The sequence below is a fragment of the Rhinatrema bivittatum genome, chromosome 8 (genome assembly GCF_901001135.1).
Source record: "Rhinatrema bivittatum chromosome 8, aRhiBiv1.1, whole genome shotgun sequence".
NCBI classification, from domain to species: domain Eukaryota; kingdom Metazoa; phylum Chordata; class Amphibia; order Gymnophiona; family Rhinatrematidae; genus Rhinatrema; species Rhinatrema bivittatum.
Genome location: NC_042622.1, coordinates 128,778,901 through 128,803,429, shown reverse-complemented (window position 1 = coordinate 128,803,429; position 24,529 = coordinate 128,778,901). Strand labels below are relative to the sequence as shown.

The following is a 24,529-nucleotide window of genomic DNA, read 5'->3' as shown; positions in this document are numbered from 1 at the left end:
CCTATGTCCATGTAACAGTATCCCAAACCATGGAAGTCTGGGCCCTCAGCTGTCGTCTAAATCAAATTCCTCTTATCCCTCTGCCGTTCAAGTGGGGAACAGTGTTGCAGTTGTATTAAAAGCATCAAAGCATATTGGTTAAGGATAGTAATCTCCATGTCTTCTGCTAAGGATAGTAACTGCTGAACCATCAAGTTACCCCCTGCATGCTTATCTCATTTCTGTATTCTAGTCTTTAGAGATCCACGGTGTTTATCCCTTCCCTTTTGAATTCTTTGACAGTTTTTCTTCTTCACCGCCTCCTCCAGAAGAGTATTCTCTTCGACAACCAGATTAACTTGAAAAAATTCATCAATAACACCTCCAAGGAATGATTTTACAAATTGCAAGTACTCAGAAAACTAAAACCACTCCTACACCTCCGGGACTTCCGCTTGTTGCTCCTTTCAATCATCTTGTCAAAAGTTGATTACTGCAACTCCCTTCTTCTGGATCTACCGGCTAACATCATTAAACCCTTACAGATGGTCCAGAATGCGACCACCAGGATACTTACCAACGCCAACAAAAGAGATCACATCACCCCCATCCTTCAGAACCTTCACTGGTTACCTGACAAATTCAGGATTCTCTTCAAAGCCCTCATGATGATCCATAAAGCCCTTCACAATATCGCCCCCCTCAATCTAATTTTCCAACTACGGCCTCACATCTCAAACAGACCGATCAGAAGAGCATACAAAGACACTCTTTACACCCCTCCAGCTAAAACTTCATTAAGGAAGCGTGCCCTGTCCACAGCTGGTCCCCCCCCCCCTTTGGAACTCCCTCCCTTAGGACCTCCGCCAAGAACCCTGCCCCCTGGTTTTTAAAAAGAAGCTGAAAACATGGCTATTCAGCCAGGCCTTCGTGGAGAGATAATCCTCCCACTGTTACCGCCCGTTAGCTGATTCAGCTCTACCGGTTACCCATCAGCTACTCCAGTATTTCCCATTAGCATAGCATTCCCCTAAGTTCATTTTGAGGTTTCATCCTATATAGACCTATGTTTATATTATACCTTAGTATTATTTTAAGGTCTCATCCTTTATAGCCCAATGTTTATATTATACCTCAGTATACTTCTAGTGTACCTAAATGTTCTTTGTTGCCTTTTTTGTTTTGTTCATTATACCTCATGTTCTTTGTACCCGCCTCACGGCGACTGTTCAGTTTATATGTAAACCAGTGCGCTATGTATCATATACAGGAATATCAGTATATAAAAACTAAAAATAAATAAATAAATAAATATTCTAGGCCTCCACTAACCTCTCTGTGAAGAAATATTTCCTGATGTTGGTTCTGCGTCATCTCCCCTGGAGTTTCATTTCATGACCCCTAGTTCTATTGTTTTCTTTACAATGGAAAAGGTTCAAAGTCCATACATGATTGAAACTTTTTAGGTATCTAAAGGTCTGTATCATATCTCCCCTGTACCTTCTATCTTCCAAGGTATTCATATTCTCTTCATAGGTCTTCTGATATAGACCCCACACCATTTTCATCATCCTTCTCTGGACTGCCTCCATCCTGTCTCTATCCTTTTTGAGATACAGGCTCCAGAATTGAACTCAATACTTCAGGTGGCCTTACCAAGGTCTGAACAAGGGCATCATCACTTCCTTTTTTTTTTTTTACTGGTTGTTCCTCTCTCTATGCAGCTCAGCATTCTTCTGACTTTAGCTATCACCTTGTCACATTGCTTTGCAACTTCAGATCTCCAGATACTATCACCTCAAAATCCCTCTCTTTGTCCATGCACATCAGTCTTTCATCTTCCCTTCACATACAGCTCTTTTAGATTACTGAATCCCAGATGCATGTCTCTGCACTTCTTGGCATTGAATCCCAGCTGCCAAATCTTCGACCACTCTTCCAGCCTTCTTAAATCTCTTTTCATTCTTTCTACTCCTTCAGGCATGTCCACTTTGTTTCAGATCTTAGTTTCATCCGCAAATAGACATACTTTACCTTCTATCCCTTCTGCAATGTCGCTCACAAAGATATTGAACAGAATCGTTTGCAACACCAATCCCTGTGGCACTCCACATAACATGGCTCTCTCTTCAGGATAGGTTCCATTTACCATTACACATTGTCTCTTATCGATCAACCAGTTTGTAATCCACCCCACCACCTTGGCGCTCACTCTCATGCTTCTCATTTTATTCACAAGCCTCCTATGCAGGACCGTACCAAAAGCTTTTCTGAAATCCAAGTAGATCACATCAGCGCTGTGCCTCAATCCAATTCTCAAGTCACCCAATCGAAAAAAATTAATCATATTTGTCTGACAGGACCTTCCCCTGGTGAATCCATTCTACTTCGGTCCAGCAACCCACCAGATTGTAGATATTTTATTATCCTTTCCTTCAGCAGCATCTTCATTAATTTTCCCACCACCAATGTAAGGCTAACCGGCCTGAAATTTCCAGCCTCCTCTCTGCTACCACTCTTGTGAAGCGGGACGACCACTATTCTTCTTCAATCTCGTGGCACCATTCCTGTTTCTACAGATTTTTTGAAAAGGTCCTTTAGCTGACCACCCAGCACATCTCTGAGCTCCCTCAGTATCCTGGGATGTATCTCATTCAGCTCCATGGCCTTATTTACTTTAGTTTGCCTAGCTCTTCCCATGCATTTGTTCCGTAAACAGAGTTTTGTCAACCCCACTCCCATATGCGATCTTATCTACGAGCGATGGTCCTTCTCCTGGGTCTTCTTTAGTGAACACTGAACTGTAGTATTTGCTTAATATTTCTGCCATTTCTTCATCTCTCTCCACATATTGTTTCTTTTCAATTTCACTATACCACTACGGACCACTCTATTCCACTCATGATTTTATAGACCTCTATCGTATCTCCCCTCAGCTGTCTCTTCTCCAAGCTGAGCAACCTTAACCTCTTTATCCTTTCCTCATAGAGGAGTTATTCAAGTCCCATTATCATTTTGGTCACTCTTCTCTGTTACTTTTCTAATGCAACTACATCTTTTTTGAGCTGTGGTGACCAGAACTGCATACAGTACTCCACTTGCGGCCTCTTCATGGAGTGAAATGGAAGCATTATGACATTCTCCATTTTATTCTCCATTCCTTTCTTAATAATTCTTAACATTATTTTGTGTTTTTGACTGCCACCACATACTGAGCTGAGGATTTCAAAGTATTGTCCACTATGAAGCCCACATCCTTTTCCAGAGTGGTAACGTCTAATATGGAACCTATCATTGTGTAACTACAGTGTGGGTTACTTTTCCCCATGTGCATGACTTTGTACTTTGCCACATTAAATTTCATCTGCCATTTGAATGTCCAATCTTCCAATCTCACAAAATCCTCCTGCAATTTTTCACAGTCCACTTATGATTTAAGAATTCAGAATAATTTTGTATCATCTGTAAATCTGAACACCTCACTAATCGTTCCGCTTATATAATATATATTAAAAAGGTTTACTCCTGATGCAGATTCCTGAGGCACTGAAAAAACTGACCATTTAGTTTCCCTTGTTTTAATCCACAATAGGACACTGCCTCCTATCCCATGACTTTTTAATTTTCTCAGGATTCTGTCATGGGGCACTTTCTCAAATACTTTCTGAAAATCCACTGGCTCATCATTATATACATGTTTATTAACTCCTTCAAAAAAATGAAGCAGATTGCTGAGGCAAGATGTCTCTTGTATAAATCCATGCTGGCTGTATCCCACTAGACAATTTCTTTCTATATGTTCTATGATTTTGTTCTTTAGAATAATTTCCACAATTTTTCCTGACATTGAAGCCAGACTCACCGGTCTATAGTATAGGTTCTTAGTCATCAATGTTCCTAGTTATCCTTGATCTTTCTGACATCCATATCTCTCCTTGTGTTTATCTAGCTGCATTCAGGTGTTGTGAGATCCATCCACGTCCAGCCCGCTCACCTCTCTGGCGCCTCTGCAGGTTCCAGGTCGGCCTCCCCAGCGGCAGCCACAAGCACCTCCAGGCCTCGGCGTCTCTGCGCACCAGGCTTCACGCCGGAGTTCGGCATCTCCCGTGGCATTGGCCACATCCCTAATTGAGCACGCATGGACCGCCCAGCCTCCTGTAGGGCCAGGGGTAGGTCCTAGCTCCGCGGCGCGCCCTGATTGAAGGAACTACTTAAGGAAGTCCCTGCCTGCACTTCCTTGCCTTGGCAATCGGGTCGGCATTGTGGTAAGATTGTCTCTGCGTTCTAAGTCTTGCTCCAGTCTTGTTCCAGTCTCGTTCCAGCCTTGTTCCAGGATCCTACTGTTCCAGCCTTGTTCCTGCATCCTACTGTTCCAGAGTCCTCCTGTTCCTGCATCTGTCTGTTTGTCTCCCCAGGTAGTAACCTCGGACTGTCTCTCTGGTACTGACCTCGGCCTGTTCCTCGACCTTCCTGTCTGCTGCCTGCATCATGATCTCTGCCTGCCTTGTGACCTCGTCTGACCTCTGGAACCTGACCTCTGCCTTGCTGATTACTCCTAGGACTGACCCTTGGATTCTGACCCGTGCCTGATTGACCATGTCTCTTGATTCTGGCTCTGTCCCTTCCCTTGTCATCACCTATGCTGTTCTGGTCTTCCTTGCTCCATCTGAACATCAGTCTCGAGTCCGACCACGCTCCTTTGCTGTCCATGGGCATGCCTGTCTACCACCTCTCCAGGAGACCCTGCGAGGCCCACCTAAGTCCAAGCGGCCCGGGTCCCTACGGGCTCCACCCGGGGGGACCCTGGGATTCCAGTGGTGAAGCTCATCCTAGCCTCTGTCTCCTCCAGTGCTCTGCCCCCTGGGGGCAGGTGCTTCCTGGTCTCTACCAGGGAGCCATTCTCCACTGCTCCAGGAGAAGGGTCCACCCTCGAGCGCAACATCAGGATTGTGGGCTTAAAGTTCCAAAGTTTCCAGTATTGAACAAAACAGTATAATATATCAGGACCATGGGCTCCAGTAACCCATGTTTTAAGAATTCTACTTATAACATCTTCAGAGGGATAGCCGTGTTAGTCTGGTGTAGCAAATATGACAGGAGTCGAGTGGCACCTTATAAACTAATCAATTTATTGAAGCATGAGTCCACTCTATCGTCGAAAGCTCATGCTTCAATAAATTGATTAGTCTATAAGGTGCCACCCGACTCCTACCATTCTAATTATAACAAACTTATATTTTTAAGAACATCTTTTCAAAATCCCAGTGAGCTCCATATTATTCCTATGGAATTAATTCCATTTACAATAATCTTTTCAGTTTGCCTGAAGTCAGTGTATTTTTGTAAGAGGAATCCATAATTGTGTTACAGCTAAGAAGTATTTGCCCTGAAGCAAGAGGAGAACATAGCTACCTATCTGGGTTGTTTAACAGAGAAGTGAAGTACTCACCATCCAACCCCCTCCATCGACACTCATGTCACAGTATATCTCCAAGGGTTTGGTTTTATCTCCTTTCAAATAAATGGTATAGAGACCAGAGGCAGTTTCTCCATTTAAAAGAGCCTGAGAGCAGTCCTTGGGATATGGATAGAGGAGCCCAACTGTACAGAGAAGGAGAAAACATAAAGTTTGTTCTGAAAGATGTACTATTCTTGTGAGAGTAAATACATTGTGTAATCTAGTTCCTGTTCATATGTGCTAAGAAAAGAGAGGGGTTTTTTTGCATGGTAATTCAACATTACTTGAAATTTCTAAGTATTCTTGGGTTTTCTTATCAACAATCAATTGGAAGTCTCAGGGCTCCATGCACATAAATTTAGCAAATGGATGGTTATGATTAATTGTTGCTTTAATTATTTTGTTCTTTTGTGTGTCATATCTGATTTTATTAGTAGGGATAGGATGTAACTTGTGCCATCATATTTAAATCCTATAACTCTCGCTTACATTTTTTTTTAGCTTACACACCAATAAAAATGTATGTACATGCAAACCTAGCATATAACATGCTGTGCACAAAGGTTTAGCAAATAGTTGCAAAAAAAATTGCCTCCAGAGCACGCACATGTTAGTAGCATGAAAATTAACCCCAAAAGACCCAGCATGCATGCTACCTGGCTCCGGACATTTCTAGTGTTAACCATCCCAAAGTGAAAGGGCTGATTAACATAGTAGATTTCTTCAGTCCCTGCTGATGACAAGCTTTCCCTTGGCTACCCTCCACCCCAGTAGCAACTGATCTCCCCAATACCTTGTAGTGAATTTTCAAAGGGAAACTACCAAGGTAATGCAAGTACTTGTATTCTTATTTATTTATTTGAGATTTAGCTCATACCTTTCATTGGTAGCTCAAGGAAAGTTACATTTAAGTAAAAGATGTATTTTCCTGCCCCCCCGAGAGCTAACAATGTAAGTTTCTATACTTGGAACAACAGAGGGTGAAATGACTTGCCCAAGGTCATAAGGAGCAGAAGCAGGATTTAAACACTGGCTTCCCTGCTGCTTAGCCTGCTGCTTTAACTACTAGGCCACTCCTCCAACTCTGCTTTGTGCCTTCTATTTCTGCAGGTCATGGAAGAAGGGCAAGAGGATGCCTACAGATTAGAAAATTCAATTCTATATGTCTAGTCCCTCTCCAAATCTAACTATGTTCCCAGCAACACCTCTTTTTAATCTGCCTTAAAAAAGTTTGCATATTGTGAAAGTGTGTGTGTGTGTGTGTGTGTGTGTGTGTACGTTTAGCTGTTCTGCCAGGATAGGGACAAGGATTTCCACCTTTGTGGATCTATCCAGTTAATTCCTTAGTTACCTACTTAGATCCTTCTCCCCATAACTAGAAGCTGGATTTTAAAGTTGGGGGAAGCAAAAATCACTTTGTGGTATTCTTACTTGTGGTGAAGACTGTCTGAATTGCCTTGCTCTTCATGGCTCCATTTAATGCCTGAAGTTTTACAGTGTACTGAGAGGATGGACTCAGATCTTCTAGTCTATATGAAGTGGTATCAGGCCCCAGAACAACTTCCTGTATGGACGAGAAGAAGGTGAGGAAGGATCATCATAGATTTTTGCTTACGTAGCTTGCATCATGCACTAGTAACCTCAAATCACATGAAAATGTGGCTCAAAATGTGGAAACTTCCGTAACAGGAATGCAAAGCTGACCCTGTAATAATAAGTGGTTAATGATGTATGAAGTTCACAACTCCACATTCAGTCACTGAATAGGAGATTATAAACCATGTTAAATGTTCTAATATTGAAATTCTGCATGAGTATGATTGCAGATGGCTGACAGAAGTGCCCCACTTACGGTAGCTAACAGCAAACACTAATCCCATATGGCTTGTTAGATCCTCATGAAAATCTTGAATGGCAGGAGCAAATAACCAGAAACAAGTCACAAAACCAGATGCTTCGTTGATATATAGATAGTCGGGATACGAACACAAATGTTTTTCGTCTTGTTTTGTTTTTTAGTTTTTTGGATTTCTTTTGCTCATTTTTCGTTTTCAGGGTTTTTTTTTTTTTTGGGGGGGGGGGGAAATAGTGCACCTATTTGCAAAAAGGGCACATTATTTGCTAATAGGGACCACCATCTTCCAAAAAATGAAAATTCATAAAATATTTTTTTCTTTTCCATTTTTGTGGTTCATTTGAAACTATACAAAAATGGGTCACGTTTTACACTTTTGTTTCAAACAAATTCATATCCTTAATAAAGCTTGAACAAGGAATACAGAAAATATGGTGGAAATACCACAAGGTTAAAACTTGTAAACAGAACTGTACCACCAGCCATCAAGGCTTCAACATTTTGTTACTGCCCCAATGATTCACCTCTCAGGTCTTTCAGATCCCACATGATGTGATAGTATATAGGGGTAGATTTTAAGACCTGCGCGAGGGCGTACATGTGCGCGCACTACCCAGTGCGCACATATGTACGCTTGATTTTATAACATGCGCGTGCAGCCGTGCGCATGTTATAAAATTGTGGGTCGGCGCGCACAAGGGGATGCACAATTGTGCACCTTGGGTGCAATGAGCTGCGCTGCCTTCCCCCGTTCCCTCCCAGGCCGCTCCGAAATCAGAACGGCCTCGGAGGGAACTTACCTACCCCCCACCCCACCTTCCCTTCCCTTTCCCTACCTCCCCCGCCCTTTCCCCCTACCTTTTTCTTTTGTGCTCTTTTATTTCAAAACTTACTTCAGCCCTGGGACTGAAGTAAGTTGCACGTGCCGGCCGACTGCCGGTGAGTGATCCCCAGCACAGCAGCAAATGGCTACTGTGCCAGGAGCCTCTGACCCCGCCCCGCCCCCGGATCACCCCTTTAGTAAAGCCCCGGGACTTAGACGTGTCCCGGGGCTTTACGCGCATCGCCGGGCCTTTTGAAAATAGGCCCGGCGCACGTAAACCACTCTACACGCATAAATCCAATGGATTTACGTGCATGGAGCTTTGAAAATCCGGCCCAAATATGAGTAAACTGGGACAGAAAGTTGTTTGTCCAGTATATTCTTGGAGGCTGATATTCAAAAAAGCTGAGCTCCTAAATTTAGGAATTTAAGGGGAAAATACCATGGGGGTTCACTAAACTGTGATATTTGGTAAACCCTGCAGTATCTTATCACATGAAAAAATACTGTGGCTTTGCTGCCCCAAAACATAATGCATGATGGCCCCTTTGCCTAGTGCCACCATCATGCTAAAGGATCTAAGAGGCCTGAACAAAGAGCACCCCCCCAAAAAAAAAAGTTAAAATACCCTGGGAAGTTTTGTGCGACTTCCCTGTCTCACTCCCATGTCACTTTTAGAAGCAGCTTCAAGGCAATAAAGTCACAAATAATAGAATAAAAGTTGCATGGCAATGGCCTCTTCCCCTTCTCGATCCTACCTCTTTGAAAAATCCCCCCCTGGCCTCTAAAGCTACCCTCCCTAGCCTCCAGCTAGGGTTGCCAACTGGTTCCAGATTTTCAAGATAGGTTGATCCACTGCATACAGCCACTTGTAGTTCTGACTGACTAATGCATTCCTTAGGAAAATCAGAACTACAAGTGCCTGCATGCAGTGAGATAAACCAGGAATGGATCAACCTGTCCTGAAAATCTGGAGCTAGTTGGCAAACCTATCTCCAACAGCTCCCAACTTAACGCCCCCCCCCCCTCACCCCACCGAGTATACTTAGCAAGGAGGCCTCTTGCTAAGTATACTCTGGGCCTCCTAAATTTAGGTCTGTTATTGATTTTCATAGATTTCAGATCCTAAGTGCCTAGTGTTGAAAGTCAGTTCTAAACGCCTTTTTCCCCCACTCTAACTCCATCCTTATAGCCACCAACTTTTAAGGGTTCCTAAATTTAGGAGCCTAGAGAAACTAGGATCCTAAATTAGGAATTAGCCCTAGTAAATTTTCTTAAGGGCAAATTAGGCTTCTAAACCCTTTGACAATCAGCCTTTACATTCTTTACAGACAATTTGAATAAAAATACACATAATACTTATAGGGCCAGATTTTAAAAGGGTTACACGCGCCGGGCCTATTTTAAAAAGTTCCAGCGACGCGCGTAAAGCCCCGGGACGCATGTAAGTCCCGGGGCTTTACTAAAGGGGCGGGGCGGAGGTGTGGCCAGAGGTCTCCGCACGGCCGCTGGGCCAGGGATTGCGCTGGCAGTCGGCCAGCGCGCGCAACTTACTTCAGCCCCGGGGCTGAAGTAAGTTTAGAAACAAAATAAAGAAAAAGGAAAAGGTAGGGGGGAAAGGGCGGGGGAGGGAAGGGAAAGTGGGGTGGGGGGTAGGGAACAGGGGAAGGCAGCGCATCTCGGCGCGTGCAAGGTGCCCCCGTTATAAAATCGGGCGTACATGTGTGCGCGCCAGGTAGCGCACGCACACATGTACGCCGCACGCGCTCCTTTTAAAATCTACCCACATAAAGTAAAGCAAAACAAAGAAATTGGAAAGGAAACACCAGCATAATGCCCTAACGTGTTTCAGAGAGCCTTTATGATATGTCTACTCAAATATGATTTCACTAGCTGAGCTTAAACTGGTCTGGGAATGGCAGTACACATGTGCACTTTTTAGCCTGCAGAGCCCCTGACCAATTTTCAAACACAAGGAAATTACGGACATTGTGTTTGACTATTGGTTTGCTTAAAGTTAAAAGAACATGTGTGCATGCACATGCTGATTCACAAAGGTGCGTTCTGGCTAATGCACTGCTTTGCCTACATTAAAATGCTCTTTTTGTGAGTGTAAACTTTACTGATGATGCAGCACGGAGTTTTATGCTCACAAAGAAGCGTTCTAAAGTAGGATTACTACTTAGCACCCTTGCATGGAAATCCCATGCAAATGAAGGCATTCGCCCTGTACCGAAAGCACATTATAGATGTAGCCCAGTTTATTTACTCTCAGTGCATTAACATACCATTAGCTTACTGAATCAGGCATTTAAAAATATACTAGCCTGTGCATTAGGAATCTGTGCACTGAACTGCAGTGCATAGTTTTAACGCTCAGGCTTCTGCATCGGCCTGATAGTGTGAAAGGCTGGCATAAAGCACACATTTTTGAAACAGAAATATACCGTTGTACGCTCGCCAATCCATGTCATACCTTGACAGTTCCATCAACAGACTCGTAGATGAGGAGGAATCCAGTAATGATAGAGCGTGGCGGCCTCCAAGTCAGCAGTGCTGTTTCAGACTGAATCTCACTAGCAGAGAGATCCTTGGGAGCATCAAGAGCTGTAGAAAACAAGATGACGGAAGGAGTTACATTCTCCCAGGGGATGGAGAGGGAGAAGCAGCATAGGACCTGGGACAAAGTAACACTCTGAAATGGGACTTTCACTCTTTGCTCCCAAGCCCTGTTGATCCATAGAGTAAACAGTCTGCTATTTTTTATTGGAGTCAGAGTTTGTAATGTCAAACGCATTTCAAAATGTGGAAAGCGCGTGGCATGGGTGTATTCTTTTCCCTCAAGAAACTAGGAATTCCGATCCTTGTGTTTGAGTAAAAGTATAGACCATGCACAGAGGGGTAGATTTTAAAAGGTGCACGCGCGCCGGATTTTGTAATCCGTGCGCGCAGGCGGGAATTTTACCAAATTATGGGCGGCGATGCGGTCGGCGCCTCCCCCAGTTCCCTCCCAGTCTGCTCTCTACCTCCCTCCTCATCTTCCTACCCTTTCCTCTCTCCACCCCGTCTCCTACCCCCTACCTAAGTAAAAGAAATGTTTTAATTTTTTTTACCTACTCTTCCGTTGCAGCAGAAGCAATTTGCGTGCGCCAGCCCAACTGCCGGCGCACGCTTCCCCGGGACAGTGGCCTCCACCCCGCCCCTCCCTGCCTAGACCATGCCCCCCGGCCCGGCCCTTTCTCAGGGCCCGCCACTTGTGCGCATATCGGCACTTGTGCGTGTGGCCGGGCCCTTTTGAAAATGCACGCGGCAAGCGCAGGGCCCGGTCACACACGTTAGTACCGATTTTTACAGGCGTGGCCGTGTAAAAATTTGGTCGATAGGGTCTGCATGTTTTAATTCTTATATTAATGGCTCTTGTTCATTATGGCAGCATTGGGATTCAAATTCATGTAGCAAAAAGGAGAGGCAAAAATCCAGCAACAGGAGGAGGAACTACTGGAGAAAAGTGGTGGCAACAGAAAACCCATAAATGTAGTAATTTAAAAAAGGGTAAGAAATATTGACAGTGTAAATAATATTTATAACCCATGAACATTAAAAATAAAAACATTCATAGCATCAAAAATACAGTAAATATAATAGTCAATATACAAATATAAATAAATAAGTTTTAACCCCTGAGCAGGCATATTTTGCTGAAACATGGTCGTCAGGTTTTTAGAGCTCCTTTTACCTTTTTTATTAGATATATTTTTCATGCTTTTTTTGCATTTATTAAATATTAAGACTGTTTTGATACCCTTTTCATATTATATTAATTGGTTTTCTGTCGCTGCCACTTTTCACCAATAATTCAAATTCTTGTAGCAGGGCATGACTGAGATATGTTGTAACTATAAGACCGTAAGGTCTGTCTGGGATTTTACTGTAGCAGTGAAATATTGTAATAATCTGCCTATTCCCAAGCCAAGTTTCAGAATCAGTATGAAAAGATTCTACCGCCATAGCAATTCTGTCATTAAGGAGATCATGAAATCATTCTGGATATGGGAGACTGCCTGGGATTCTTTATTTTAGTATGACTAAACTGCAGAAAAAAACCAAACTTTCAGGCCTATCCTGTAAAGTGCGGCCGCGTTTACCCTGCTCCTAAGCCGCTTCTAACTCACATTCCGGCCGCGTTAGCCCTTCCTGCGATCCCGAATCCCCTTTAACCTACTCCTACCGCGTCCTAAATTCCCCGGGCAACCCCTTCCGCCCGCGGCATGTATATTGCATGCAAACGAGCGAATTAGCTCGATATTGCATGCAAACGAGCCAATTAGCTATTCCCCTAGCATCCCGTAACCCGCGCCCCGACTATCGCTACCTTTCCCTGCCGTTTTGTCGCGCGTTTAACCTGCAAATTTACCGCCTACCCTGACCCAGGCGGTAGAGGCATGGGTAAGGGTAGGTGGCAAGCTTTCCCCCAGCCCCCGCTCACCTGCCCCGGCCGCGATCATGGGTGCCGGTCTCCGTGGCAGCCCCAGTCCTCTCCCCTACTCCCGAAGCCAAAAAAAAAGCGCAAAAAACGTTGCAGCCCCCCTCCGATGTCCGGACTGGGGCTGCCACGGAGACTGCAACGGCAAAGCGACTTTTCAGTGTCCCCCCTCCTCTCGGAGCAGGGCGCAAAAAGCCGCCTTGCTCTGGGAGGAGGGGGGACACTGACAGCGGCGAAGCTTTCCCCCAGCCCGGACACCGGCGAAGCCAGAAGACAGCGGCGGAGAAACGGCGAAACGACTTTTCAGTGTCCCCCCTCCTCTCGGAGCAGGGCGCGAAAAGCCGCCTTGCTCCGGGAGGAGGGGGGACACTGACAGCGGCGAAGCTTTCCCCCAGCCCGGACACCGGCAAAACTTGCTGTTTTGCAGCCATGAGCCATGAGCCACGAGCAGGAACGCGAAGATCTGGCTCCGATAGCTCCTCCCGACAAGATGGCCGCCTGCACGGGGAAAGAGTACAATTGGCTGCTGAAGACGTGACGTCACGACGCTGAAGACGTCACGTCTTCAGCGGCCAATTGTACTCTTTCCCCGTGCAGGCGGCCATCTTGTCGGGAGGAGCTATCGGAGCCAGATCTTCGCGTTCCTGCTCGTGGCTCATGGCTCATGGCTGCAAAACAGCAAGTTTTGCCGGTGTCCGGGCTGGGGGAAAGCTTCGCCGCTGTCAGTGTCCCCCCTCCTCCCAGAGCAAGGCGGCTTTTCGCGCCCTGCTCCGAGAGGAGGGGGGACACTGAAAAGTCGTTTCGCCGTTTCTCCGCCGCTGTCTTCTGGCTTCGCCGGTGTCCGGGCTGGGGGAAAGCTTCGCCGCTGTCAGTGTACCCCCTCCTCCCAGAGCAAGGCGGCTTTTCGCGCCCTGCTCCGAGAGGAAGGGAGACACTGAAAAGTCGTTTCGCCGTTGCTTCTGCGCTGTCGCCGCCATTGCTTCCTGGTATCTGTCATTTCAAATGACATTTGAAATGACAGATACCAGTGTGGCGTGAAGCCTTAGGCCCGCGCACCCAGGATCCTGTATAGGCGCTCTATCCAGTATCCTGGGTTGCGCGGGCCTAAGGCTTTTCGGACGCGGCTTACATTTACATATAATTAGGCTTCAGGATCGAGCGGTAGGTGAGCTGCACTGTGCGGGCGGTAACCGCGGGTGCCGTAGGCACTAACGCAGCTCTTCCTACCGCTCGGTACTGGATAGGCCTGTTTGAAACTGATGTAATAAGCAGCGTTAAAGCTGCCGTGGGTTTTTGCATGTGTTTTCCTACGGTAGGCTTGTGGGAATGTATTAACGTATTCAGAGAGGGAAATACATGCGCATAAACCCGCTTTAAAATGTGCGGCTGGTTTAGCGTGAGTGCATACAAACGAGGCCATTAACGATTCATGGTCTATGTAGGGAGCCACGCATTAGTTAGAGCAGGTTTTTTAGCACCTGGGTCAGGACTGAAGTTAAGTTAAAGCACGTCTAGAGACCAGATTACTGTGGAGTAATCATGGATTACCTTCCCTTTTTCCGGATGTTTGGAACAAATTTGTGGGTCAGCTGTAGAAATCTCTGCTGCATTCACCACCTGCTAGTATCTGCTGGTACATCTGCCACGCAGATAGAAATGGAACATGAAGGGATTAGACATTATTCTACCCACCTTCAGTTCCACTCCTGAACCACTTACGTCTTCACTGTTTTATAAAAATTACTCGCGGATCACCACATTAATGCAGGTTTCAGCATGGTTTATTGCATAGGGCCTTGACCGCATGTATTTGTGCGCATTTTTGCACGTGTTTTTTTTTTTACTTTTGCGTGCATTTTCAACATGCATCTCATTTGCATGTGCATCCTTTATTGCATTCTGCGAAGGTGTATGCTTTTGTTGCACATTCTAAAAAAAATACGCGCTGACAACTAGTGCTGATTTCACTGTGGGTCTTACTACATCGGCCCCATTGTCTTTTCTGGTTACTTGGAATTTAAGGGTGTGATATTCGTAATGAGCGTTAAATGGCAGATTTTTATGGTGAGTCTGGCTTGATGCATTTACACTGTTTCCCAGGGTAGGAAACTAGATTTATTTATTTATTTTTTTTAGAGAATTTTATATACCGACAGCCGTTTGCACATCGTATCGGTTTACATATAACTTATAACTAATTGGCAACGCCATTACATAGAACAGGAACAAAGTGTACAATAACTAACCATAACAAGATAACCTGGATAACTGAGAAACTATTTACAGGATTCAATGGCATATATACACCATAATTTGGTTAGAAACAGAGTCCATAGAATGATTGAGTATCTGGGAAGGCAAAAGAGTGCTACAGGATTTGTGAGTGAACAAAATCTTAACAGAGTAGTGTAACAGATATAGGGGCGGATTTTCAGAGCCCTGCTCGCGTAAATCCGCCCAAAACCGGGCGGATTTACGCGAGCAGGGCCCTGCGCGCCGGGAAGCCTATTTTACATAGGCCTCCCGGCGCGCGCAGAGCCCCGGGACTCGCGTAAGTCCCAGGGTTCTCGGAGGGGGGCGTGTCGGGGGCGTGTCGGGGGGCGGGCCCGGTCGTCGCGGCGTTTCGGGGGCGTGTCGGCAGCGTTTTGGGGGCGGGTACGGGGGCGTGGCTACGGCCCGGGGGCGTGGCCGCGCCCTCCGTACCCGCCCCCAGGTCGCGGCCCGGCGCGCAGGAGTCCCGCTCGCGCGCGGGGATTTACGCCTCCCTCCGGGAGGCGTAAATCCCCCGACAAAGGTAGGATGGGGGTTTAGACAGGGCCGGGCGGGTGGGTTAGGTAGGGGAAGGGAGGGGAAGGTGAGGGGAGGGCAAAGGAAAGTTCCCTTCTAGGCCGCTCCGATTTCGGAGCGGCCTAGGAGGGAACGGGGGTAGGCTGCGCGGCTCGGCGCGCGCAGGCTATACGAAATCGATAGCCTTGCGCGCGCCGATCCAGGATTTTAGCCGATACGCGCGACTACGCGCGTATCTACTAAAATCCAGCCTGGAGCGCAAACAAAAGTAGGCTATTCGCGCTCGTCTGAAAATCTACCCCATAGTTTTAGCAGGGGGGGGAGGGAGGGACAGCAAGAGAAGCTTAAATAATTGTTGACACAAGGGGAGGTGGTAGAATATTGTAATAGGTAATTCAAATTGGTGGTACTAGCTGCAGCTCTGTGGGTGGTCAGGCGGGTGGAAATCGCATGAAGGGTAGGCCTGTAGGAACAGCCAGGTTTTAGCTTTTTTTTAAATTTAGGAGTGGAAGACTCGGTGCGTAAATCTAGGGGCATGGAGTTCCATAGTGTGGGGCCGGCCAGTGAAAACGCTCTCTTCATTGTGGTAGTTAGTTTGGTGGATTTGATAGAGGGGGTACGGAGAGTTCCTTGGAGGGCAGGACGAGTTGGTCTGGTGGAGGTGCGAGGAATTAGAGGGGGGTTTATCCAGGCAGTGTTTTCATTGTTGATGCTTTTATGTATAAGGGAAAGAACTTTGAAAAGGATACGAGATTGTATTGGCAACCAGTGGAGTTTGATGAGGGTAGGGGTAATGTGGTCACGTTTTCTGGCATTAGTAAGGATGCATGCTGAGGCATTCTGCAAGAGTTGTAATGGTCTGGTGTGTGTGGCAGGTAGGTCAAGGAGGAGTGAGTTACAGTAGTCTATTTTGGAAAATATAATAGACTGTAGTACTGTACGAAAATCAGTGAAGTATAGGAGAGGTCTGAGTTTCTTGATGGTTTGTAGTTTGAAGTAGCAGTCACTTAGGATAGATTTAATGAAGGGTTTGAGAGAGAGCTGGTTGTCAATACGGATACCAAGGCTACGGGTGTGGGAGGGGAATGACGTGGTGGAGTACCCAAAGGGGATGGCGGGAGAGGGATGTTTGTTGGAAATGATAAGGAGTTCAGTTTTTTGTGGATTAAGAGCAAGGTGCATGTCAGTGAGCAGCTGGTTGATAGCAGTCAGGCATGATTCCCAGTTTTGAAGAGCGGATTGGAGGGAGTCGGTGAAGGGGAAAAGAATTTGAACGTCGTCTGCGTAGATAAAGTGTTTTACGCCAAGCTTGGTGAGGAGGGTGGTAAGGGGGAGCATGTAAATGTTAAATAGAGTGGAGGATAGGGAGGAACCTTGGGGAACACCTCAGTCAAGGTTTATTGGGTCAGATTCATTAATGCCGGTGGAAACTGTGTAGTGACGATCTTGTAAGTATGATTTGATCCAGGAGAGGGCGGTGCCGGAGATTCCGATGTTACTGAGAATGTTGATTAGTGTGTAATGGTTAACGGTATCAAATGCAGCGGAAATGTCTAACCTGGCGAGAAGAAATGAATTTCCAGAGTCAAATCCTCTGATAATGGTGTCAGTCAGGGATAGGAGCAATTTTTCAGTGCTAAGGTTTTTACGGAAGCCGTATTGTGTGGAGGGAAGAATGTTGTGTTGTTCTAGGTAATCAGAGAGTCGAGAGTTGACTAGTTTTTCCAAGATTTTAGATAGGAATGGGAGGTTAGAGATAGGTCTGAAATTGGCTAAAACAGCAGGGTCAAGGCTAGGTTTTTTAAGGATGGGTTTCACCATCTTGTAGATCTTGTAGAGGCAGTTTTGTTCCTCAGTGTAAAATGGGTTTTTTAGGATATTGGCATGGAATTAAGTCAGCTGCCATCATGAATTAGGAGGAGCTGGACAGAACCCATCTGGGGAGTGGATTCAGCTTGGGGCTGCCTCTCTTTGAGAGAGGCCCTTCAGGGGGAAAGCCCCAAGGCGGCAGGCAGTTCTCCTCACAAGGAAGGAGCGGCCCAACCTCAGCGGCCCAACCTCAGTCCTGAAGGTAAAAGTGAAATTGGGGGAGTTGTCTTTGGGGAGAGAAGAGTAGCAGCAGAGAAATTTGGAAGGGTGATAGCCTCTAGACCAGAGAAGTTCAAGAATGTTACTTATATGAGAGCTGAGAAGATGAGATTCTGGAGAATCCAGAGTTTCTTGATCTTTGGAGAAGCAATACTGTATAACAAGTACAGAGTACTGAAATATTGTGATGTATACTTGATGGTCTCTCATAGAGAATGGGAATTAGTGGATGGGGAAAGTAATGTGGATTGTGGGAATTCATTCTTTCTGATGACCATTTCAGTTGTGGAATAGAGGAAATGGTGGAAGATGTTTGTAAATGTGATTTGGTGCTTTTGTTTTGGTTTTTTTTAATAAGGGGGACTTTGTAACTAGTTGCGGAAATTTTTATGCCTGTACCATTTCTCTGTCTTTTTGCAATTGCCTCAGTTTAGCTGTTCAAGCCTATGGTCCTGATTTAATCAGTGAATCCATGCTACTCTATTTTATTCCCTGACTACTGGTTTTTCAGAACAATAAAAGTTGTGTCGTTTGGAATAAACTATGATGTGAATCCATTTTTTGGTACTTGAGAGGTGGGCAAAAACCAAATAGCAGTCAGATGGGTGTCACTGAGGGATCTTCAGGGGTTGAGAGCCCTGTTCAGCTACAGACGCTGATTTGCCCTAGTTAGCCTCTGGACCCAGGTCCACTACACCATCTGCTTGACCCAAACTCTTATTTGATCACTATCAGAACAGACTGGTTCTCATCCTGCTGACCATGCCAGACCCTCACCATTTTATGGATACAAACGGAATCCATACTGTACCTGTTGTGAATTTGGTGGATAGTGTTGCACTCCTGTGTGGTCCTCTCACTGCATAGATCCTCAATATATATTCTGTTGCAGGCTGAAGACCAATAATCTCACTCTCCACAATGTTTCCTGAAATTGTCTCACTTACTCCTGGAGCTGTAGAAAAGACACAAATGGGTAAAACGTATATTCCTTCGGTGTATTTTCTAGATCCCTAAGAGATGTATACTGTGAATCAGACTACCTGCTGTAAACACAAAAGTAGATAAAACTTTTAGAAAAAAATAACCTTCAGTATATGGATTTATTTTCAAACATCTCTTGATGAGGTTTTCTATTTCATCAAAAGGTACTTAAATTACAATATGAATCTGAAAAAAAAAAAAAGAAATTGCATATCCAGACCCATCGTCTGTAAAAGAGCCGGGCAAGCCTCAGCTCTTTGGATGCTTGTATTCCTTAGACCAGAATGCCTCATTCCTCCGAATCCCAAGGGAGGAAGCCACCCCGACCCTCTTCAGAAACGCACATGCCCACATGAAGACTAAGGATGCCCCCTCGGATGCTGTGGAGGACTGTGAGCACAATGGCCACCGCATTGTCTTACCATTTTCAGCCTCGTAGCTAAGTACATAGCTGTCCACAGAAGCGATGGCTGGATGCCAGAGGGCCAAAGCTTCAGAATCTGTGATGTTCACTACCGTTAGGCCTGATGGACTGTCCAGATCTGGAAGGAAAATGATTATTTAAAGACAGAAAATATAGAGATTTCGAGAATAGGCAGAGGTTTATTTGATCAATCATTTGTTTATAGATTTATAAAAGGAATATTAAAATAAGGAGGTGATGATAGATGAATCCTCACTTTGTTGTTGTGAATTCCTAGTATTGCTGCAACTTCCCAGTATTTTGCATTCAAATCTGGGGACTTCTAGTGACATTTTCAGGCATGTGGGCTTATGGCCACTTGGCTTGAAAGGACTAGATCCTCTACTCTCTGGAAAATTTTTTATTTTTGGTCTCTGATATTGCCTTTTCTTCTTTGGCAGAAAATTTAATGTACTTACAGCTTGTTATTTCAGGACTACAGTGAATAATAAGCATGCACGTTGCCACCAAAATGACAACGAAATCTGTATTGTTTTATCAGCATTGCCTTCATGAAGTCTCTGGAAAGCATGGGATATTTTTAGATGGGGCACTATACTACCTGCTCTCTTGGTAAAAACTGAGGCCTAGGTTTTAACCTTAGTCTATCTTTTAGGGTTGTGCTTCCCTTGTATCATGTTTATTAAACTTGTGTTGTATTTCTGTGCCAATATCTGTTCTAGACCTATGTATAACTGTACCAGTGTTTCTCTTGGGATTTAAGAAGGTTTATTGTCATGTACATGCAACACAGGCTTCCATTGTTTTTTTGTTTTTTGTTTTTTTACTTATTTACTTATTTACCTCCTTTGCTTTCTGATATAGATAATGCTTGCATTTTCAGTTAGCCTTTCTGCTTCATTAACGTTATAAGAGAGTCAAGCAAAAATTGTTTCATTTCTCTGGTTACTCATTGACCTTGTTTTTTGTGAGTAAAACATTGCATCATCATCTAAACTCACTTTGGGACAGATTTTCAAAGGGGTACGCGCGTAAGACACGCACGTACCCCCCGACAACCTGGCCGAAGTACCTCCTGTGTGCACCTGTGTGTTGAGTAGGCTTGGCGGCGCCCGCAAGCCCCGGGATGTGCGTAAGTCCCGGGGCTTTCCTGGGGGGCGTGTCGCGGCGGCGCATCATTTGGGGCAGGGCCACGGGCATGGTTTCGGCCCAGGGGCATTTCAGGGGCGTGGCCGAGGCCTCCAAAATGGCTCCTGGGCCTGGGAATTGTGCGTTGGCAGCCGGCCCGGCGTGCGCAAGTTACGCCTGCTTCGGGCAGGCGTGACGTGTACAACAAAGGTAGGGGGGGTTAGATAGGGCTGGGGGGGTGGGTTAGGTAAGTGAAGGGAGGGGAAGTTGGGGGGAGGTGGAAGGAAAGTTCCCTCTGAGGCCGCTCCGATTTCGGAGCGGCCTCAGAGGGAATGGAGGCAGGCTGCGCGGCTCGGCGCACGCAGGCTGCCAATTTTGCACAGCCTTGCGCGTGCCGATCCCAGATTTTAACAGATACGCACGTATCTATTAAAATCCTGTGTACTCTTGTTTGTGCCTGGTGCACGAACAAAAGTATGCGTGTGCGCAAATTTGTAAAATCTACCCCTTTGCTCCTCAATGTAATCACTATGATTTAGTTACTCTTCAACTATGGGCCACTGAGCAAGTCTCCAGTGTAAGCTTTCTGGCTTGCTCTTGCAAGGTTTGTTATCAAGCAGTATTATAAACAAAATATTAATCAACCAGAAAATAACCTGTGGCCGAGGGCATTCATCTGTTGTTTCCTAAGGATTGGATTTTATAAAGCTAAGGATTTTTAGATTATTGCCAAAAATGCACAGAATTTGACATTAAGAGAGCTGGTCAATACTTTTCTGAGTAAAATTATGCATGTAACTTTATTCAGATATTTAGTGGGGCTTATGTGGATAAGTCTACCACTAAAAATACTTGGGGATAACTTTAGGACAGGTATTTTTCTGACCAGACTTATGCATGTAACTTCAGCCGGATAGCGCTCACTATGGGCTTGATTTTAAAAAACATTTACTTGAGTAAAACTGGGTTTTGCATGTGTAAATGCACTTTACTTAAGTGGGCTTTTGAAAATTGCTACAATATATTCCATTTAATTGTCCATAGGATTTACTCGCATAAGTGCACTTTACGTGGGTAAATGGCTTTTGAAAATTGCTACAATAGTATGTTACTTTTACGCATGTAACTCCTTTGAAAATTACTCCATATATTCGCTCACTAGCTAAAATTTAGCCCCAGCACTGCCCCTTCTTATCTGAATAAACTTTGTGCACTCAATTTATTGTGCACACAAAAGTTATCTGCTCACCAATGGGAGGTGAGAAGAGAGAAGGAAATATTCAAATCTTGGCTTTTGTCTATCTAACTCCAAAAATTAGCTGGGCAAAGCCTTTGAATATTGATTACACAATATAGTGCAATGACAGTTAGAGGCTCATTTTCAGTAAGGGGCCTAACAGGCACTCAAGGCATCTACTTTTTAGCCCACACAAACCCAGCTCATCTTGAAAAACTAGATAGCTGCGTACTTTGTGTATGAATTTTGGCTTCTTATATTTACTCATCTGAAATGATGGTGCAAAATGCACAGACATTTCTGAAAATTAAATAAGTTTGTAATTTTGACCATATCTACAAAAACCCCTTCTCCCTCCAGCCCTCCTGGAATACTGTTTTTTAAAATTGAGGTTAAAAGTATAATCATTGTGCATATACTTTTAGCTGAAAATCTACTTAACTGGATTCAGCCATTCTACCTTTGTAAACTCCTTTTTCATCCAGATTGTTCACTAAATTATTCTAATTAGATCATTGTATTCTCTGTATATTAAGCAGATTGTCTTATATATGCAATTGCATTTTGCATGTCTAGTTATTCTTTTGTGTGTTTGACATTGTCTGAACTTGTGTTCCTATAGAGGAAGTATTTTTATAATGTATCACGCCTGGAGTATCTTTCGATCAGATGTGTAATAAATTTAATAGAGAAATTAAAAAAAAAAAAAACAACTTCTAATCTTTTATTCAGAAGAACCTCAGACAGCAAGTATTTCCATGTTTTGTGCTACCTGTCAGGACACTTTTGAAAACGAAAACATTTTCAGAAAAGCATGGTTTAAGAACAGGTGTGGTAAGCTTTTGTTTTACAGGGATACCGTCTTGAGAAAATTCTACTTTATAAATGGCAATGAAATGTGTCATTTAAAAAAAAACTGTAACTTTGATTTCCAAAGCAAGGTCCCAAGTCCCAGAATGCTCTGGAAGGAGAGGTGGGGGTTTATAAAATCATGGTTACCATATCAGACCCTAATAAACCATAGCCATTGGGTGACTTAATAAGAGTTTCTCAGAGCTGCCTCTAATTGCAGAAGCCAACATGTTCTCTGCTTTCTTCAGTTCTCAAGTGTTGGAATACTTTCCTGTCTATTTGCTTTGTGTGCAGGTTCCTTCTTCAGTCTCATACCTGTGGTCATAGTTCCTGAAATGGGTTCACTTTCATGAAGCCCTTTAACCATGACAATGCTGACAATGTACTCGACACCTGGAATCAGGTTCACCAGCCTGGTCTGTGTCTTTGTCCCATCCACTGTTACAGAAGCAGGAATGCCTTGCGTAGAAGAAAACAATGGGAAGTGAAAGGGGATTCTAGAATAGTGACCATTTGGCCACTCACTTAAGAGAACAAGTTACAGAATGCTTTCCTTACTTCCCATTGGAGTATGCATGCAGTCATTTGAAAACGAATGAAAACATTAATGATGTATGTTGTGTCCTTTCATGTCATTTTCAGATTTTAGCACATGCTAAAACCATTTAGTGCTCACGTAACCATTGAAATCATGTTTAATGTTTTAAGTGCATGCTAAAACCTGGAAATGACATGAAACAAAAATACAACGTCAAAGCCCCCCCAAAAAACCTGAAAAAAATGACACAAAATAAAAGTTCTGCCATTCACATCCCTAGTTACCACTGCCTACCTGGCTACTGGATATTTTCTGAACTGCAAGACATTCACGTGCTTTACATGTGTTTATCATACAGGAGAACATAAGTGGTCTAATCTACCATAAAAATTCATAGTTTCACAATATAGCATGGGACATACATTGTTCAACTAGGCAGGATAGGATAGGATAGGATACAGACTAAGATAGGATACAGACTTATAAAAAGCATCAGGTATCTTGGGTAATTGACATTGTTAGGCAAGTTATGAATGTCTACTAAAAATTCCATTGCTTTACATGAGAGAGGCCCAGATAATTCCAGTGTTTTTGTTGTGTAATTATTATTTTCATTCAAAGTCTACATACCGTAAAACAACAGTCATTGTTACAGAAATCAGTAAGGTAATAAACATGCATGCAGAGCTGTACCACTAACAGAAGAAGTGCAATCTCATATCAGTTCGTGACAGTGATGGTGCCCAAAACTAAGTCAGTAAGACTTGAGTTTGATAAACCCTCCACATACAGTACAACTTAAATATGGCTATTCAGTTGCAGGTCAAGGCAACCAAGTCAATGACAGTAGCATGAGAGACTAAAGCTCCTTCCCGTTAGCTCTTACCTCCAATAATAGGAATGTACTCGATTCTGAAACTATCTGCTGGGGACCCGGGGGCTGACCAGCTGACTGTGGCCGCATTGTCAGTGACATCCGAGAAGGAGATTTCTTTAGGCAATCCTAAAGCTGTTATAGAGAAATGATATCCAGTTGAGCGATTTGAAAAAACGTCTGGTTCAAATTTATCAACAATGGATGAACATGGAGATTTCAACTCTAAGGAATCCCCAGGAATGTAGAGTACAGTTCTAGTTTACCAAAAAACGCCCCCCCAATAATACAATAATATCATATGTCAATTTCATAGCTAACAATTTTATACACTGTTTTGGAACATCCATTACATTTTATCCTAATTGTGGGTTTAGAACTAATTTAAGTGAGAAAGCTTAGCATAGACATGGCTCTTCAAAGAATGAAACATATTTTCTAAGTTATTTCAAAATAAAAGAATCATGATTAATACAGTATTTTTTTCTTGGGAATTTTGACAAATGTAATTAATTTTTGAGTGGCTGAATTGATTTAACCTGATATTGATCATTGCTGTGGAGTTGCTGTGGAGCTTGTCATGTCTGAAAAGCTAAAGGTTTTCTCATCCTTCTAAGATTTTTCATAACAGAAATCTGATTTAACCTGATATTGATCATTACTGTGGAGTTGCTGTGGAGCTTGTCATGTCTGAAAAGCTAAAGGTTTTCTCATCCTTCTTTTCATAACAGAAATCTGGACACAATGGACAAATGTTTTTTCTCAGCTACAAGAACGTTTTCATTGTTCACAAACCTTAACATTTAATAGGAAGAAGGGAAAGGGAAGATATGATACATGCCTGCATTAAAAAAAATCTAGCAGGGTTTAATAAGGTACCAGAAGGAAGTATTTTCTATGGAATGAAAAGCTATGAAATGAAGGTGAAGGAAGGGAGACTCAGAAGGAATGTGAGAAAATACTTCTTCTCTGAGAAGATGCTAGTCATGGAACAGACTTGCCAGCTGAGGTTATAAGAG

At 44.0% G+C, this 24,529-nt stretch overlaps 1 protein-coding gene across 2 annotated transcripts in view; it reads right to left on the bottom strand.

The window, feature by feature from the left end:
* Window positions 1-24,529, bottom strand: part of TNC (tenascin C) — a 163,878-nt gene that overhangs the window by 20,450 nt on the left and 118,899 nt on the right. For both annotated transcript variants that reach the window (XM_029611938.1, XM_029611936.1), the window contains 7 exons: window positions 23,523-23,645; window positions 22,414-22,557; window positions 18,880-18,999; window positions 18,285-18,428; window positions 10,592-10,722; window positions 6,869-7,001; window positions 5,429-5,580 (listed from right to left, as the gene is read on the bottom strand). In XM_029611938.1, the coding sequence (XP_029467798.1) occupies window positions 5,429-5,580; window positions 6,869-7,001; window positions 10,592-10,722; window positions 18,285-18,428; window positions 18,880-18,999; window positions 22,414-22,557; window positions 23,523-23,645 (947 nt within the window). The remainder of the gene's footprint in view (window positions 1-5,428; window positions 5,581-6,868; window positions 7,002-10,591; window positions 10,723-18,284; window positions 18,429-18,879; window positions 19,000-22,413; window positions 22,558-23,522; window positions 23,646-24,529) is intronic.